The sequence below is a fragment of the Physeter macrocephalus genome, chromosome 11, assembly GCF_002837175.3.
Source record: "Physeter macrocephalus isolate SW-GA chromosome 11, ASM283717v5, whole genome shotgun sequence".
Lineage (NCBI taxonomy): Eukaryota > Metazoa > Chordata > Mammalia > Artiodactyla > Physeteridae > Physeter > Physeter macrocephalus.
This window is the reverse complement of record NC_041224.1, coordinates 44423091-44441733: the sequence shown is the minus strand read 5'-3', so window position 1 is coordinate 44441733 and position 18643 is coordinate 44423091. Positions and strand designations below refer to the sequence as shown.

Below are 18643 nucleotides of genomic sequence, written 5' to 3'. Positions count from 1 at the left end.
TGTCTGCACAGACTCACAGCCGGGAGTGGGATGGTGGGAGGGCGAGCCAGCGCCTCCAGCTGCTAGGCCAGCCCCGGAGGCAGGGTGTCCCCAGGGCAGGCAAGACCAGACCACGGCAGCCCAAAGTGCAACCCATGTCGTTTCCCACCCACTCCAGTGGACAGACCCAGTCGACCTTTGAAGTCTGGGACAGATGGGTCCCCCATTCCCAACGGGCAGGGAGCTGGGCCCTAAGGCTGAATGAGATAAAGAGTGAGACCCAGAGCACAGACTCGGGGTGGAGGAAGGGGTCACAGCACCACTTATTGTACAAAAAAAGTAGACACACCTGAGGGCTGCTCCCCAAATAGGGAAAAATGAGAACAAAATATGGACTCTTTGGAACTAAGAAAGGAAAAAATGGGGAGGAAAGTCTCTCTCTTCCCTGGGATGTCACACAGAAGCCCAGGGACCCACTTCCAGCCCTAGCTCCTCTGCCATGCTGATGTGGGCCAGCTGCTTGCCAAAGAAGTACGAGAGGGCAGGAGGCTGCAAGGCCCGAAGCCCAGCTCCAGAGCCGCCCTGGATGCCCTCTCCTCCCTCAGGCTGAGGTGGAGGGAGGATTGCAGCCACCACGCCCTGGCATCTCATGCCACTGCCAGCTCTGGGTGCCAGCCTCCCAGGGGCAGGGAAAGGGGCTGGACTCAGCAATGGCAGAGAGCCCTCATGAGCCCATGAACCTCAAATGTCCTGGAGGAGAGGGGCAGGAGAACTCGTGGAGGGGGAGAGCCTTGGGGTGTCTACCTGAGTAAAGGGAAGATCTGGGATCTGTGGGATTTACCAAAAAAATAGTATTTAAAAAATTTTTTAAGTTGAAAAGTATAAAAACAAAATGAAAATTGCCCCAACCTGCAAGGGAAAATGAACTACTCAATAAATACAGCCCGTGAGGGGATGGGGTAGGCGTGAGTACAGAGCTGGAGCCCAGGCGCTAGCGGGGCCGGTAGCAATAGACGCCATACTTGCGGCTATGTGGGTCTGGGAAACCGAAGCTTCGGACCCCAGGCTCCAGGGACCCACAGTTGCGACGTGGGTGAGCCACAGGGTAGCGGGCACTGCCATCTGCCAGCCAACCAGCATCGCAACGGTCCAGGCCGTGGAACTTCCAGGCGGCAAAGAGCTGGCCCACCTTGGCGATCTGGGCACCGTCTTCCTGGCAGGCCTCCTTTGCCTCTGCCAGTGTCAGCTTCTCAGGGTGCTCCAGGTAGTACACCTGCCCTGTGGGATGTGGGGCGTGAGAGCTGGGCAGTGGAGTGGGCAGCCAGAGAAGACAACAGGGCCTGGAGCAATGCCAGCCCATCCAGACCCCACCAACCAGCCCCCAAAGACCTGACCGCTCTCTGAGCCTAGGGAGATGCCAGGCTGTGGGCATCTGCAGTGGATACTGTTGGGAGATAACTTCCCAGTCCTCATCCCCTCTCCAAGAGTGCCATCCTACCTGCCATGGGGCTGGGGTTCCTCCAGTCATATCGGTACTCCACCCCAGCCTTCCCTAATTGCACCCTGGGTTGGTGCCCCACCTCTGCTCGACCAATCAGAGTCTCTCATTCACTCAGACATTTACTGAGCACCTACTATGTGCCAGGCACTTTTCTAAGCGCTTGGGATATGGCACGGAACCAATTTGTTTTTATTCATTTATCTTCCCATGAAATGAGCTCCTTTGTGAAACACAGACTGTGTTTTATTTGTCTATGATGACCAGTGCCTAGCCTTGGCCCCAGAACATAGTGAGCACTCAGGAAATGTTTGATGAATGACTAAACCAATGATTGGTGTGAAGCAACAGCAGCAAAGCACTCAAAACTCAGCTGGGGGACTTCCCTGGTGGTCCAGCGGTTAAGACTCCGCACTCCCAGTGGAGGGGGCATGGGTTCAATCCCTGGTTGGGGAGCTAAGATCCCGCGTGCTGCAAGGCGCGGCCAAAATAAATAAATAAAATAAAGAGCATCCCTAATGAACACCAGGAAACTTAAAAAAAAACTCAGCTGGACATGGCTTCAACATGTGCGGGTGCTCCAGACCTCCAGGTGAAGGTGCCAGCAGGGTGGGCAGAGAGGTCTGAAAGCTTCCCAGACGCTGCCCTTCCACCCGCAGGCTTGTGCCCAGCCATTCCACTCACCCCTGAGGGCAGCAGCAAAGCAGAACACATCATAGCGGTGCAGGCGGCGGTGGCGTGGGCCGTAGCTGCGCACGCCAGGTGCCAGGCCCAGGCCACCGCAGGGGTGTCGGGCCTGCGTGATGGGGTACTGCACAGAGGCGTCCTGCAGCCAGCCTGCGTTGCACCAGTCCAGGCCTTCCTCCCAGGCCCGGAACAGCTGCTCAAAGGAGGCCACCACCGCATCCTGTTCCTCGCAGGCCCACTGGGCCTCGTGGAAGTTGAACTGGTAGCGCCCTTGGGGGTGCTGGTAAGGGAAGACCACACCTGGGGAGGGAGGAAAAAGCAGCTTGAATGGGTGGGCTGGGCCCAGCTGATTGGAGACCCAAATCTATTGGGACAGATGCTCCCCTCAACACACACACACACACACACACACACACACACACACACACACAATCCCTCAGAAAAACTCTGTAAACCTGTCATCTCCTGTCCAATATCCAAATCTGAGGCAGAGCCTATATCTGCTTTACACCTCCCTCCCCTCCCAGAACTAGACTGGCACACAGCAGTACTCAGAAAACTATTAGCTTGTTAAGGTAATGAATTAATCAGCTAACTAATATCCCCAACTACAGAATGAGACTAAGGCCTAATTCACAGGGCTGTTGCAAGAACCCCAGTGCTATGGTCTCAATGTGTTCCCCCAAATTCAGATGTTTAAATCCTAATGCCCAATGTGATGGTATTAGGAGGTGGGGTCTTCGGGAGGTGATTAGGTCAGGAGGGTGGAGTCCTCATGAATGGGCTTACTGCCCTTTTAAAAGAGACCCCAGAGACCACCCCCCACCCCCAGCCCCTTCCACCGTGTGAGGACACAGCGAGAAGTCTGCAGTCTAGCAGAGGGCCCTCACTTGACCATGCTGGCACTCTGATCTGGGACTTCCAGCCTCCAGAACTGTGAGAAATGAATTGCTGCTGTTGTTTATGTCGCCCACACTGCGGTATTTTATTACAGCCGCCTGAACCAAGACACCAGTGAGGAGGTACTGCCATCTACAGGAGAGGGTGCACTGTGGGGCTCTGGCTCCCCCTGTCGGTAGCTGAGACCTCATCATCTACATTAACACTAACATTAATGTGGAAGCTTCTTAGGAGAATACAAGTTTCCATGTGGGACAGACGGAATTCAGGGGAAGAGGAGGGATGGTAAAAGGTCTTAATAAAGGGGAGGCTCAAGGTCAGGGAGGTCCTGGGCAGGGGGCTTCCCTTTCTGATGCCAGAGTCTTGTAGGTACCATAGGCTCCCTCAAAAGTCACCATTCATGTTTGAAACTTTACCATAATAAAAAAACTTTTAAACACCCTAGATCCAGTCTCTACCAAGGCAGATGAAACCTTAAGGAGAGGCGGTGTCCCTAGTGCCTGGGACTGGCCTTGTTTAGAAGCAGGGCCTGGAGTCCTTAGAATCTCCTTCCTGTGGCCAGGGGCCTGGCAACATCTGGGCCCCACACCCCCAATATCACCTGGGGCAGGAAGCCAGGCCCCTGGGCAGAGCCAGGTTGAGGGGGCAGAGAGGCCCCTGGGCCTCGACTATCAGCACACAACCTCCATGTGTGTTTGCAGGGGGCTTATTTCATGCCTGGTTCCGTCCCAAATTCCCAGCCCTTCCAGCCGCAGGAACACGGTGAGGGCTCCCTGTTTCTCTAGGCTGCTTCTGTGGTCCCCAGACAAATGGCTCTCACAGGCTCCCTCCTATCCCCCACCATCCCCAACTTCATAGGCCACCTCTGGGCCACCATCTAAGCCACGTGGACTGGGGATGCGGCTGCTGATGGCAAAGATCTGCACTGATTGATAGGCCTTTGACTCACATTTATCCTCATCTCCTCGAAGGAGGTAAAGGAGGAACTACCCTTGTTCTTCACTTTACATGTGAGGGGACTGCAGCTCTGGGGGTGAAGCACTGACCCAGGGTACCACAGCTGGGAAGGGATGGACATGGAGTCAGGTCACCCTTCTCTACATACCCACGAGCTGCCTCCCTAACAGGTAGGAAATATATGAGGACACACAGCCCCATCCTAGGGACAGAGAAGGTAGGAGTCATGTAGAGATCACAGCAGGGACCCATACATAAGATCTAGTATGTAGAGTTTGGCTGGCTTGCACAGCACTGGTTTGCTTTTTTTTTTTTTAGTTAGATTTCACATAAAAATATAAGCTTCTCTTTTCAAATCAGAAAATCTGGCTGCACTAGGCCTGTTTCTGATGTGGCATCATCGGCTGGGCCTGAATAGAGCAGCTCCTTTCGGATGGGATGAGGGCTCAGGAGTGTGCCCCAGTCCCCCCACCATTCCCTGTCACTCACCCTGGCCTGCCTCATTTGCTTGTGTTGCCTGCCAACCCTGCTTGAATCTCAGCTCTGTCTCCATCAGCTGTGTGCCCCGCTCTTGTCCCCCTCTCTCTGAACAGGATGTGAGCAAGAGGGAGTAGGGAGTAGTGGATTCTGGAACCTGACTGCCTGAGGTCAAACCCCTACTCGGACATTTATGAGCTGTGTGACCTTAGGTAAGTGACTTGACCTCTCTGTGCCTCAGTTTTTTCAGCTGTACAATGGGTCTGAGAATAAGAGCAGCTTCCTCCTGAGGTTGTTCTGAGGATTAAATGTTTATCTGCCGAAAGCACAGAGGTTTGGATGCTTTCTCAGAGCCCTCTCCCTGTAGCTCCCAGGACCCAGCCCCCACTGGGGTCTCACCCCGCAGCTCCAGCTCCACCAGGCCACTTTCATCCTCCAGCCCATCAATGACCTCGCAGCGGTAGCGCCCATAGTCCTCCAGCCTCAGGTCCCGGATCTCCAGTGACACTTCACGCTCCCTCTCCTGCCACAGATGCACCCGGCCTCGGTAGTCTCCAAAGGCGCGGTGCCTCAGCCCAATAGCCACCAGCACGTCCTGCTCCGGGGCCCCATTCTCCGACAGTTTCCACCATTTGATGCGTACGGGCCGAGGAGAGACCAGGGCCGGCTCATAGTGGTAGCGGCAGGGCAGGGTCACGTTGGCCCCACGGTAGGAGAACAGGATCTCCTCAGGCGTCTCTACCACCAGCTTCACTCCATTGAAGATGCCTAGGGGGAGAGGCGGGTGCAGATGGGGACCCGCTGCAGCACGTCTGTACCCCTGCAAAGGCCAAACCCACCCTCACTCCCAGCTCCCGCCAGGCCCAGGAGTTCTAGATTGCAAGAATGGCCGCAGTGCTGCACCCCTCCCTATATCCACACGCTCTGCAACGCAACTTTACATCTCCTTGCATCAGGAGGTGACTCTATGCCCGCCCCCGCCACCTTGAATCCTTGCTGGCCCTGCCACTTGCTTTGACCAAATGAATGTGGTGGAAGTGACTGTTCTGTGGTGCTTGCTCTGAGCTCTGAGGCTCCAGGAGGCCCTGCTGAGGCTACTCTTTCTCCCGGAACCTTGCCAACCACCATCAGAACAAGACTGGGCTCACCTGCTGGGTGAGACCACGCAGAGAGCAGAGACAAGCCATCCCAGCCGAGGCCGTCCTAGACCAACCAGCCCCCAGCTGAGCTGCCTGCCAACCGCAGGCACGATCAATTAAGTGAGCACAGCCAAGACTGAAGAGATGGAGCTCAGCCCAAAATGCTGACCAAAATGGAATCATGAGCAAAATACATGGCTGTTGTCTTAAGCCACTAGGTTTGTTAGGTATAAGAAGTAAACTGGGGACTTCCCTGGTGGTCCAGCGGTAAAGAATCCGCCTTCCAATGCCGGGGACACCGGTTCGATCCCTGGTTGGGGAACTAAGATCCCACATGCTGCAGGGCAACTAAGCCTGCGCACCACAGCTACAGAGCCCACGCACTCTGGAGCCCGCGCGCCACAGCTAGAGAGAAAAAATCCGCACACCACAACTAGAGAGAAGCCCGTGCACTGCAAGGAAGATCCCACGTGCCACAACTAAGACCCGACGCAGCCAAAAATTTTAAAAAGATAAAATAGAAAATATTTTCTTTAAAAAAAGAAGCAAACTGGTGTAGCAGGCAGCAAGAGCACCCCCAGATGGGTGAGTGGCTGGGACTCTAATCCCCCTGAGTCTCCTTCCCTAACACACTGGCCACAGGAGACCACAGCCTGCCCTTCACTCTCTGTCCACTGTCCACCACGACTCTTCCCAAACACCCAGAAACACAGGTGAGAGGAGGCCAGGACTTCTAGAGATTATAGTCAGGGCTCAGGGGGACAAACAAACACAGAGCCTCCCATGTACCACAAGAACCAGGTTTATGGGCTAAGGCTGGCCCATCTCTAACCTGAGCCCCTCTATAGGGGCCTCATGGTCTCATGACCTTGGGTCTGGACTTGAGACCTTGGAGGTACACAGGGTGGGGGCAGGGGGTAGCCTCGGGGGTAAGCAGGAGACAGACAGGGAGGCTCCCTGCAGAGGAGCTCATGCTGAAAAACAGCTACATCTAACAAGGTCTCGCCTATGTCAGGGTTTCTGTGAGGATCATACGAGGTAACATATGTAAGGCACCTAGAAGCATGCCTGACACAGAGTAGATGTGTAAAACCACTGATAAAAAGTCACCTGCCCAAAGCCACATAGCCAGTAAGCGGCAAAATTGAGATTCAGACTCACATCTCCCTAAACTCAAACCCCCTTTCCACTGGGGAGACCTGGGCAGGTCATGTTTAAGCAGAATCTTGGAAAATTCGGCAGGACTTTGGGGAAAGTATAAAAAGCAAAAATGACTGTCCTACAGTGCACTTGGCTCCGCATGTGAGGGGCCAACAGACACGGAGTAACCAAACCACACCTGTTCTGCTCATCTTAGAAACGAGGCTGGAGCACTGCACAGCTGGGAGAGGGGCTGCTGGCTTCATACCCTCGCCCCTGCCCCAACCTGGAACCTGCAGATCACAGCAGGGGCCAGGACAGGTCTTCGTCACCTGGCCGAGCCAGAAGTCGACCCAGGCGGCCACCCACCTTCGCCGTGGCCCTGGCCCGGGCTCCAGCCGTTGGGACTGTTGGAGTAATAGAAGCCGTTGTAGAAGGGCAGGCCCGAGACGCAGCGCAGCGGAAGCAGCAGGACGAGGAGCGGCAGGCCCATGGCGCCGTGCACGTGGCAGCGCCCAGGCGTCCCGGGGAAGGCTGGCGCTGGGGCAGACTGGGAAGAGGAGAAAAACAAGCCAGTGAGAGAAGCCCTGAGGCAGGGGCCGGGGACCCCTGGGTTCCAGCACCCACTCATTCTCTCGATCGACAGGAAATTGTAGAGCATCCTCTGTGTGCCAGGCACCCTTCTCGAGGCCAAGGAGACAGTGGTGATGAGCTAGACAAGGTCCCTGCTCTCAGGGAACTGCACCCTGCAGGCAAGATGGGCAACAAGCAAGCCAACAAGTCCTAAACAGGAGTTAGGAGGCAGCAAAAAGACCATGGAGAAAATTAAGCAGGACGACATGACAGTATCACTATTTTTCAAACACCGGGATTGAATTGGAAAAGTTGTGAGCGGCATTTTTTAATGACATCCAAGAGACTAGACTAGACTAGAAAACATCAGGTTGCATTCACGGTTAGTGAAGATGAGTCCTGCACTGCAGAGCTTTTGTTTCAGTCCAGAAACATCCGTGGGGATGAGGTAGGGGGGGGTCACAGTGTTAAATTATTTCTTATCCTGGGTCAAGGTAAAAAAAAAAAAATTTAATACCATGCTAGAATACTTCTGTGGGGCTATTCCAGGTTCAGTGGACATGCAAATAAAATAGGCAGCTGGCCCATGGGCTGTAGTTTGTTGACTCTATTTTTTTGTATTGCATCAAAATATTATATCTTTTTAAATTTTATTTTATTTTTGGCTGCATTGGGCCTTTGTTGCTGCGCACAGGCTTTCTGTAGTTGCAGCGAGCGGGGGCTACTCTTCGTTGCAATGTGCAGGCTTCTCATTGCGGTGGCTTCTCTTGTTGAGGAGCACAGGCTCTAGGAGCACGGGCTTCAGTAGTTGTGACTCGTGGGCTGTAGAGGGCAGGCTCAGTAGTTGTGGCGCACGGACTGAGTTGCTCCGTGGCACATGGGATCTTCCCAGACCAGGGCTCGAACTCGTGTCCCCTGCATTGGCAGGCGGATTCTTAACCACTGCACCACCAGGGAAGTCCCAAAATATTATGTCTTGATTATTGAGTTTTTTTGCACACACACTCCCCTCCCTTAAATTTGCACATGAAGCTAGTGCCTCACTCACCTTCCCCCATCCCTGCCCTGTTCATTGCCATTTACTGAGTACTCTCAACGATTAAAAGGCCAGGTCACACCTTGGAGGAGCTCAGTCCAGGGAAGGGGCAGAGTCATAGGCAGGAGATATCGTGTGGTGAGTACAAAGATAAGGTACAGAAAACTAGACCGAAGACACAGGAGGTAGCCAGGTGGAAAAGGACAGCAGGGTTTGCCCAGGAGGGGGCGCAGCAAGTGCAAAGGTTCAGAGGCCAGAGAGCACGTGGAGGGCTGGGGTGTGCTGCCATTTGTCCATTTGTGCCCCACCCTCACTCCCTGGTCCATCTTTGCTCTTTTCTGCCGTGCACTGATCACTCCTCCCAGTCCCCCAGGCCCTCTGGCTTCCAGCTAGATTCAGCCAACAGGAGGCACACACAGGAGATGGGCAGGAGGGGAGAGAGGTTGTGTCTCTGCAGTACCCGTGTCCCGTCAGGATCACAATTCCACCGGGTGGCTCCTCTCCCCAGCACCGCTCTCATGGCTCTGTAACACTCTTTCCTCCCCTTTCCCCTAGAGGCCAGGGGGGCACCGACTGCCATTGTTTGTCTCTGCACCCCAACTCCCTAGTTTGTTGCCTTTACTCTCCCCTCTAAATGTCATCACATCATTAGAATCTCTTTACTGGAAACATCTAGGGTGAATTCTGCTTCCTGCCAAGGCCCTGGCTGATATAGGGGAAAGGAGGGGAGAGGGGTCGGCAGGACCAGAGTCTAGATGCCCGTGTGTGTCAGACTCAGCAGCCTGTCCTTTGTCCCCAGAGCTCTAGGGTGCCAGTAATGGCTTTAAGCAGGGGAGCCACAGGATCAGAGCTACATCTTAGAAACATCCCTCCGGGGGCTGAGTGGAAAGTAGGGCGGCAAGACCAGAGTTGACAGCAGGCATTTGGAAGTATGACTATGATTATCATGCAGCAACGTGGAAAGTGCTTAGGGTATCATTTAGAATAGACAAGGCAGAACATAGACTTGCCACTCTGCTACGATTGTAAGTGTGTGGCCCTAAGAATGCCTGTGAACAGGAACCAGAAGGGGAGGGAGCAGCAAAAGGAAAGAAAGGGAGAGGAAGGGAGGGAGGAAAAAGAAAAGAAATGCATTGGCCTGAAAGGGTGGTGGGATTGTGGAGGAAACATTCTTGTTTCCAGAACAGTTAGGAGCTCTTGCTGGAGAGGAAGGAATGGATGTGAAGGAAGTTGAGGGATAGAATCCACTGTTCCCTTAGGCCTCTTTGCAGAGAGCCCAAGGCTCAGACTTGCCCTCTGTGCCTTGCACAACAGGAGGACACCGTGAGCCTTGCTTCTTGTCCAAGAGGAATCCCCAGGTGACACCCACAAAGCCTCTTGGTGACTTGGATCTGGGCAGCCTAAGCACAAACAACCTAATACAGAAGTTTGGACCCCTGATAATGCATTTTTCTGTTAGATGTATGCTGTGCAGTTAATAAAAAAAACAAAAAAAGAATTTGGAAATGTGAAAAAAAAAAAAAAGAAGTTTGGAGCAGGAAGCTCTGTGTTCAAGTCCCATCTCCACTACTTAATAGCTGTGTCATTCTAGGCAGGATTCCTCATTTGTGAAATGGAGATCATAAAACTCACCATGGTATATTTTTCACTAATACGTTCTACTTTTCTCCCATAGTGAGAGCGTTCTACATAAGTGTGTGACCAGTCAGCTGAAGGCTGTATTTCCAGCCTCCCTTGCAGCTAGGAGAGGCCATGTGACTCAGTGCTGGCCAATGGAAGTGAGCCAAAATAATACATGCCACATGCAGGTCTTACACCGAAAACAATCTGGGATACCTTTCTTTCCCCCAACCTGTTGGCAGCCAGAGTAGCCACCTTAGACTCAGAGATAGAAACCACAGGCTTAATGACAGAGCCACCCCACCAGCCCTGGACCTCCCCCACCTACACTGTGTCATGAGAGAAAAACAAAGTCCTATTGTATTTAAGCCACCACATTTGAGTCTCTTCATGAACGTAGCTTAGCCACACTTGGCCTAAGAAATAACTCCACAGGGTTGCTATGATCAGCATAAAAATATTAACAGCTGACTTTAATGAGAACTTACTATCTCACTCAATTCTCACCACAACCTCTAGAGGTGGGACCCATTGGTATCCCCATTTTACAGATGGGAAAATCAAGGCACAGAAAGAGTATTAAATAATCTGTCCAAGGTCATCCAGCTAGGAAGCAGCAAAGCCAGGATGTGAACGCACTCCAGCTCCAAAGCCTGGAACCACAATATCAAACTAGGGAAAGTGACGTGTATAAAGCACATAGTCCAGTGCCTGGCACAGAGCAGGTCCTCGTAGGAGTTAGTTTCCTTTCCCTTCCTTGGGTTTCCATGTTTAGAATGCAGAGAAAAGTGGAATGAGGTTGGAGAGGCTGGATGTCCCAGGGTCCGCCCTGTCCCTGGGCACCCAGAGCCTCCTGGAGCAGAGGGGCTCCCCTGCCTCCACCTGCAATGTTTCCAGCCTCTTTCCAGCACTTCATCTAGTACAGATGCTCCCCAGTGAGAAACAGCTTCCCCAGGATGAGCAAATGCAGGCATTTCTGCCACAAAGTGATCTTCGCCTGCCTGGAAAAAAAATGTGTATTTTTGTAAAATCATGCATTAAAAAATAACAAGGTTAGGGGAAAAATAAGTTTGGGGCAGACTACTCAAAACATATGCAACTTTATAACCAGAGCACTAACGAAAACAAGAGCAATCCTAAAATAAAAGAAAATTTAAAAAAAAAAAAACAAAAAAAAACACCAGCATCGTCAACACTCCACTGACACTGGCCCCCACGTCCCATCAATCAGTCCTTTGCAGACTTCACCCACCACTGGTGCAAGTGCTTTTTCCTTCAACATGTAGGTCCTTGGGGGCATTGGATTCCAATTTTGGTAAATTCCAATGATTTACCAAAATTAAAAATCTGACACAGGGTGAAGTCACCTTCTTCAATGTTTTGTTTTGTTTTGTTTTGTTTTGTTTTGTTTTAACACAGAGGAAATGTCTTTGCAACTTCTTCAGCTGGTTCCAACTTTTATCAGAAAACTTTACGCTAAGTTCTATTAAACAGCTAAACCAGCTGTACAGGCATTCCTCCCTCACCAAATCTATTGCATCCTTGAGTTGGGATGGCAAGAGTTTGGATATTGAGAATTTGGGGGATCCAGATAGGGAGGGATGCTGTGTTATTCAAATCTATTTGGTTTCTGTGTTGGACAGTGAATAGCAAGCATTTGGATAGCGAGGAACATCTGTATTAAAGAAAGGCACTTTCTGCAGGACTGGCAGCATTTATCACAAGGAATTCATACATTGCTAAGGTTTTCTCTTTAATTGTGAGAACTCTTGTTTCAGTCACTCCAATACATTAGCGAGCTGGAAAAAAATCACCACCAGACCAATGCGATTCCATGTTTTACTGACGTTGTTCCCCCAGGGTTCTTACCAACCACGGATGAGGTAATTCACAGTTCGGAAACACGAGCTGAGGCAGAACCGACCGTTGCACCTTCTGGTGTCTCCAGAACCAGAGTTCTGCCCTCCAGAACCGCAGAGCATAAGTCTCCGAGGCACCCTTTCCCAGTCTCAGAGACCCCGGCACACACTCACAACCTTGAGCCTGGGCAACACACTTTCTCCCTGGCTTTTAAAGGGCTTCCACATCCAACAGCTCCCTTGATCCTCCCAAGAGGTCCCCACCCCCACCCTGATCAGCAGGGAGAATTTCATTCTCCCCAATTAATCCACAAGTGAATTAAGTGAACAGAGACACCGAGGCATGAAGCAACTATCTAAAGGTGACACGGCCTGGAGGTGGTAGAGGCAGGACTCTGTTGAACTCTTTTTAGCCAATCTCCATAACAATCTGTCATACTTAAGGGCTGCCTTCTACTTGTCAACACACTTTCATGGACATCATTGCTTATAGGCCTCACAATGTCAGAATTATTATCCCCATTGTACAGACCAGGAAACTGAGGTTCAGAAATGCTAGGTTGCTTGGCTAAGGTTACCCAGGTAATAGATGAAGGAGCTGGGACTTGACCGCATTCACTCAACAGATATTTATCATGTGTTTACCATGTGCCAGGCATGGTTCTAGGCACTGGTATTACAAACCAGGGGTCCTTGTGGAGTTTACCCTCTAGTGAGGGAGACGGACAATAAACACGATGTCGGATAATGTGATGTGAATGAACATGTGGCATGTGATAGAAGAGGATGAAGCAGGGGGTGGGGGGGTCCTGTCAACAGGATGGGTCAGGAAGGCCTCCCTGAGAAGGGGATGGGCAGTGAAGGCATGAGCTTTGAAAATCCCAGGGAAAAGCTTTGCAGGAAGAGGGAACAGCAAGGGCAAAAGCCTATGGCAGGAACAGCTTGAAGGCCGGTAAGGTTGGAGCCCAGAGATAGAGAAAGGGAGGGTGGCAGGAAATGAGGTCCAAGTAGCAGTCACAGGCCCCAGGCTGTAGCCCAGAAGGGAAGTTATGGAAGAGTTTTCCACAGAGGAGTGTCATGAATCTGATTTACATTCTAAAAGGATCATTCTGGCTATCTTCGTACCTCAGTCAAGTGAATGTCCTCATCCGGGCTCTTCCTTTCCAGCTACGAACAGCCCTAGTTCTCCCCATTACTTCTCCCGTCTGAGTACCCACCTTGGTTTACTCCCTGGCTTATTAACACAGCTGCAAATGGAGAGGTGTGATCTGGTTAACATCCCTCTGGGATGTCAACCCAGCAGTCAAGCAACCTTAGAATAGGTGGGGGGATGCCAGGAAAAACAAAATGAGTCTGAAGGAAAGATCAGCCTGTGTCCAGGAGCTACAACCCTCCTTAGGAGTAGTGACCCTGGGCAAGTCATTGGACTCATCTGAACAGAAGTTTCCTTGTCTCCAGAGAATACCAACAGAATACCAACAGAATACTAACAGAATACTAACAGGCTCAGGGGCTGAGAACAAGCACCACCCTGAATGTCAAGGCTAAAACACAGAACAGAGTCCTGGGTGTGAATCAGGGGTGGTAACTGCTGCCTAGTTGCTGCCCTGCCCCGGGCCAATCCCCAACCACAACCACTAAGGGGAGCGATGGACGGCCTCTGCTCCCTGAGGCTAGCTACCCCGGCCATCAGCCCCTCAGGACCACCACAGAGATGTCACCAGCTGGAAGGCCCATGTTCAAGTCCAGCCCAGTCACCTTGGCAGTGAGTGGCTACAGCTGATTTGGAGCACCCAGACTTGGCCACACAGGTCTGGGCCCAGCATTAGGGCTGGACACACCTGCATCCTGCTGTGTGACCTTGGGCAAGTTACTCAACCTCTCTGAGCCTCCACTTCCTCCCCTGTAAAAAATAATTATAGTAGCACCTCCCTATGGGTCTGTGGTGAGAATTATAAAGATGAATTTTGTTCAGCCCCTGACACACAGCAGGTGCTCAACAAATAGTAGCTAATACATGTTGGCGGAAGACATAGTGACAGGCTTCTGGCTCTAGAATCAGATTGGCCACCTGGGATCAGTTCTGGTTCCACCCACTTACTAACAGTCTGTCGCTGGGCAAGTCACGGAGCCTCAGTTTCCTCATCTGTAAAGTGGTAGTCAACAATAACACCAACCAGAAAACCTTTTTGTGAAGATTAAGGAAGAGAATGGCTACTGAGCACTTTGAAAACTGCCTGGAGGGGGCAAGCACTCAAAAATATTAGCTATGATTACTACTGTTAACAGTTTACAAAATGAGTCTCACAAGATTTCAGTAGATTGTTCTCTCTCATTGTCTAGAAGAGAAGCAGCCACTGTTGGGAAAACTGAGGCCAAGGGAGGTGAAGACCCAAGGCTTTATCTTCGGAAAACAGGTTAGAGAAAATTCAGATCTCCTGACGGCCCATCCCTTGCTTTTCCTAGCACCACTTGCCTTGGGACCCCTCCACACACCCAAATAAGCTGAACCCTGGCTTGGAAGGAAGATGGAGCTCCACCGGACCACCCTGACTACACAGCTGGGGAGTACAGGTCTCCCAGACACCAGCAGAGGGCAGCATTGCCCTCCAGGTCTCCAGCAGACCCGGCTCCCCAAGAGGAATTTGACTTCGGTGCCCCCTGTTTGGGCAAGGCTTACAAGGGCCTTTGAAACCTGCGGTTCCCGGAAGGTGGAAGCTGGAGGTGTTTCCCACCAGCATTCCCAGCCCACTGGCCCAGGTAAGGCTGCGGGAAAGTGGCCAGGGCGCATCTCAATCACCTCCCCCCGCTGCAGAGGGCAAAGGCACTCCGGAGGTCGGCACCGGACGCCAAGGTCCAGACCGGGTCACAGGCTGCTGGAGGCCACCCAGCGAGCTGGTGACAGAGCTGGGTCCAAGTGCCCGGAGCTGCTTCCTTCCTGGCTGCTCAAAAGCCCTAAATTCCTCCCTAAGCGAGCCCATCTCCCGCCCAGGGCTCTACCCTCCGCCCTCCCTGCCCCTCTGCTGTCCCTAAGACAGAAACCCCAGTGAACCCGGGCCTGAAACCGACGGGCATCCACTGCGCTTGCCCTGGGATGGCCAGAGCAGGCCGGCAGAGGCCGAGAGGCGCAGGTCCGCCTGCCCGCTGCCTCACGAGTTGTCCCCAGCCCCTGCCAGGGTTCCCGCGGCCCCCGGAAGCATCGGACAGATGCCCCGGGGCAGAGCCTGGCGGGCATTGCGCTGTGCTGGAGGCTGCAGGACAGCGGCAGGATGAGACGGGAAGGGACCCGGTGGCTCCCGGTGGGAAAGAGGGGACCCGCGTAGTGGTCTCGGAGGCCACTGGTTTCCCTCGGCATTTGCCTCCTCGCGAACAAGGGGTCTATGCACAAGGGTCCCAGGCAAGTCAGCCCGCGCCCCGCGCTGCTCTCAACCCACTGGAGCCGGGGGAGCCCCCCTACCGGCGCTGGCGATCACAACCCAGCTCTGCTCTGGCCCCACGGTGCCCAGCTAACTCCTCCGGCCGGTTCCCCAACCCTGCCCCGGGAGGCGTGGGGCCTGCAGGAGACCCAAAGCAGGAAAGGAGGAACCGGCCCACAGGGGGGCCCAGGAGCCCGGCCACCTCTGAGCCACGTACCGTCCCCAGGCGGCTCCTCGACGTCTCGAGCGCTCCAGGCTGCGGGCTGACAGGGTCCGAGGAAGCAGGCGGATTTGGGGATCTCGAATGGCCAGAAAGGAAGCGGCAGCGGACAAATCCCCGCGCTCCCGCCGGGCCAGCCCCTTAAAGGAACACACGCCCCTTTCCCTCCCTCGGGCTGGGCCCAAAGGGAGGAGGTGCTACAGACTTGGGCTGTCTCCAGACTCGGCTGGAAACCACCCAAGCCGCAGAGCTGCTGGCCGCGCTGTGAAGGGAGTATCCAGGAGTTGAGGCTGTCACATCTGGGAGAAAGAAGTGGGGGAGGATGGAAGAGGAGCGTTTGTAGAGGGAGGGTCTCATTAGAACGCTCCGGTTTACCAAAAGCATTGAGACTAAGCAGGTGGAACCCCTCTCCACACTGCAGGTGGACTATGGCTGCCCCCCACCTTCAGGAGAGGGAGGGGTGAACGTTCTGTATACCCGCCTTTCCCCCTATAGAAGGCAAGGGGGCGCTGACATCCCTCCTGCCTCTGAGTTTGACCGTCAGGAAATCACCAGTCAGCCTCTTAACTCAGTGTCAGGCACAGGGATGCTGCCCATAGTAGGTAGGGCTTGAATGAACCCTGGGAGGAGGGGGAGCACAGGATGGGGGATGGTGATCCCAGCAGCCCACAGGGGCGGTCAGAAGCCTTTCTGACTGGTCCTCCAACAGGGGTGACCCTACCTTAGAATCCTGACATCTGTCAGCGCAGCCATCAAGCAGCCACCTCCCAGGATGCCTGTTTGGACAGGGTGTTTTCTTTCCCCTCCAGACAAACAGGAGGCCTGGCCTGGACAGCCCCTTCGTTTCCTCAGCGGCAAAGCCTAAGGAGGTCCTTCAGCCTTGGCCAAGTGGTCACTGAACCCAGAGCCTCTTCCTAAATACACCTTGACAGCGTGTGTGTGTGTGTGTGTGTGTGTGTGTGTGTGTGCGTGCGTGCGTGCGCGCGCGCGCCCGCGCGCACACACATTACATACACACAGCCAGGAGCAAATCAGAGCACAAAGAGCTGTGGTGGACAAGGCTAAATTGCACAAAGTGAATGCCAGCTTGATGAGCAAAAGGGAGCCAATGAAAGTTCCTCCATAAGGAAGAGAGACCAGTCTGTGCACTGGATGCAGGACGGATTGGAGGGGGAAATAAACAGGACACGAGTTCCAATTAGGAAAGTTGCAAGCTTTTCTAACAACAATGACCAAAGGTTTTGAGGCCTCTGATGGGCCAGGCTTTACATCAGTGCTTATGTACATTCTCTCCATCAGTCTCAAGCCATGGAGTCGGTTCTATTATTTCCACCTTACAGCTAGGGAACTGAGACCCAGAGAGATACAAGTAAATTGCCCAAGGTCACTCAGAGCCAAGAGTTGAACCCAGGTTCTCCAGCTTGAGGCCTTGCACTCCCAATCACTCCACTATATTTAAACCAGGAACGGAAAGGAATCTAGACTCCTGGGAGAGGCAGGTCAACAGATGCCAGTACTGACAGCCACATGTGTAGGGAGAGGGATGGACAGCAGAGAAGGTCAGTTTTGTAACAGGCAAGTTTAATGTCCCAGCCAGTGGCAGGGCTGGCCAGCAGGTGGAATCTCAGAGCTGGCTCTCGGGACTGCAGTCAGGAATAAAAAAGTAAATTTGTGGAGGCGATAGTGAACACTGTGGAAGTGGAGGGGGCTGCCCAGGGAGAGGAGCCAAAGACAGAGGGGTCAGGAGGGAGGGGGCCCAGGTCCAGGGTCCCAGGAAGGGGACTTTCAGAAGGCTGTGGCCAACACATCCAAGGCTGCAAAGATGAGCAGGAAGAAGGGACTAAGAGGTGGCTTAGGCAATTCCATGGTCACCTTGGATCTCCTGGTCCAGGTGGGGGCTTGTGACACCAGCCCACCCAGCCAACCAGCCAGTGAGACTGGCCCACAGAAAATATTCAATGCCACAAAGAGGAACAAATTGACAGATGGGAGTGACACTTGGTTTCCCCTTCTGCAAGTGGGACTCCTGCATTCTAACAAAGCTCGAGCTGCAGTTACTTATTGGGGAGGCATCCAAGAGCAGAGATGCAGGAGGGAAAAAGCTGTTTCTCCCACTGTCTGCTAAGTCCCCAGGAGAGACCTGAACATGTTGGATGGTAGGAAATTCCCCCAGGAGGGAGTCCTAAAGCCAGCAACCACCCAGAAAGACTGACTTCAAACCCAACCCATGCAGCTCCACAGAGGAGAGCTCAGAAACAGGAAGGAGTGAGCCAATAGACCCCCAGGGGTGGGGAGCCCCACAAACCCAGTTCATTCAGAGACCACAGCCTGGGCCTTTTATTCCATCCCTGCCCAGCCAAGAAGCCCTGGCAACAGGAGCTCTTGCGGGGGAGCCACTTCCAGACTAATTTCTCTGATGAACTTCCAACAAAGCCACACCCTCCCTTTGGCAGCCACATGGCCAGATCTGCTGCCTAGAGGTGCCTATGTGTACAAAGGCATGGCTCCCAAAGTCTGTTCCGGAAAATCCATCTTGTGTCCCAAGGCATTGAATACTAGGGTGGTTTCATATGCCCCTTCCCAGCTAGTCAGTCCCTCTTTTATCTGCAAGCCCCACTTCCAGATCACTGGCCTGCACTGCCTACCACTGGCCACCTCCTGATGGCCCCTGCATGGTGTGAGGTGGTGGGGGGAGAGGGGTACCCCTGGAGCTCTCCTCCCAGCCCTGGAGTGGAGTTGCCACTGGCCTCTCAGGAACCAGTGTGCCGGGCCAGGAACGCCCTGCCCACTTGGCAGAGCCCTGGCCCCTCCCATCCCACACTGCACCCCACCCTGGGGCTCCTGCAGCTCTGAAAGCAGCGCAGGTTCACTGAGTTTCTAATAGTTTCTCCAGCCCACCACTCCAGTTGCAGAGAAAATGGCAATGACCGAAGGGGAAAACCAGCAGCCCTGCTTGTCTTCCTGGCGTGGGAAGGGAGCAAAGGCATTTGTGAAGACAGCCTCTGCACAGGCCCCGCCCCGGGCACTCACCTGGCAGCAGCGATGGCCCTGGGGCTGCATGGGTCTGGAGGAGAAGAATTGAGGGGAAGAGTCCTGGCCCCTCCAGTGGGACCCCCCCCCCCAGTAGTTTCCTACCTCTGTA

The 18643-nt window shown here is 53.4% G+C and overlaps 1 protein-coding gene across 2 annotated transcripts; it reads right to left on the bottom strand.

The window, feature by feature from the left end:
* Window positions 1–272: 272 nt before the first annotated feature.
* On the bottom strand, window positions 273–18638 carry HAPLN3 (hyaluronan and proteoglycan link protein 3). Of its 2 annotated transcripts, none has more exons than XM_055087941.1 (5): window positions 15499–18638; window positions 7147–11007; window positions 4898–5266; window positions 2162–2464; window positions 273–1257 (listed from the first exon to the last, which is right to left on the bottom strand). In XM_055087941.1, exons 2-5 carry the CDS (start codon window positions 7436–7438, stop codon window positions 971–973), a joined length of 1251 nt encoding a protein of 416 aa, XP_054943916.1. In that variant the 5' UTR covers window positions 7439–11007; window positions 15499–18638; the 3' UTR covers window positions 273–970. The 2 variants fall into 2 exon arrangements, with proteins under 2 accessions (XP_054943916.1, XP_007115240.1); XM_007115178.4 differs by having other exon boundaries at window positions 7147–7327.
* Between the last annotated feature and the right edge of the window lie 5 nt (window positions 18639–18643).

What these genes read in the sequence shown, in the direction of transcription:
- HAPLN3 (XM_055087941.1), bottom strand. Translation starts at nt 7,438, where the DNA reads ATGCTCTACAATTTCCTGTCGATCGAGAGAATGAGTGGGTGCTGGAAC. An exon ending in GGGCCAGGGCCACGGCGAAG is followed by an intron (nt 5,267 to 7,146) that starts GTGGGTGGCCGC and finishes CTCTCCCCCTAG; the next exon opens with GCATCTTCAATGGAGTGAAG. An exon ending in CTTTGCTGCTGCCCTCAGGG is followed by an intron (nt 1,258 to 2,161) that starts GTGAGTGGAATG and finishes CACATCCCACAG; the next exon opens with GGCAGGTGTACTACCTGGAG.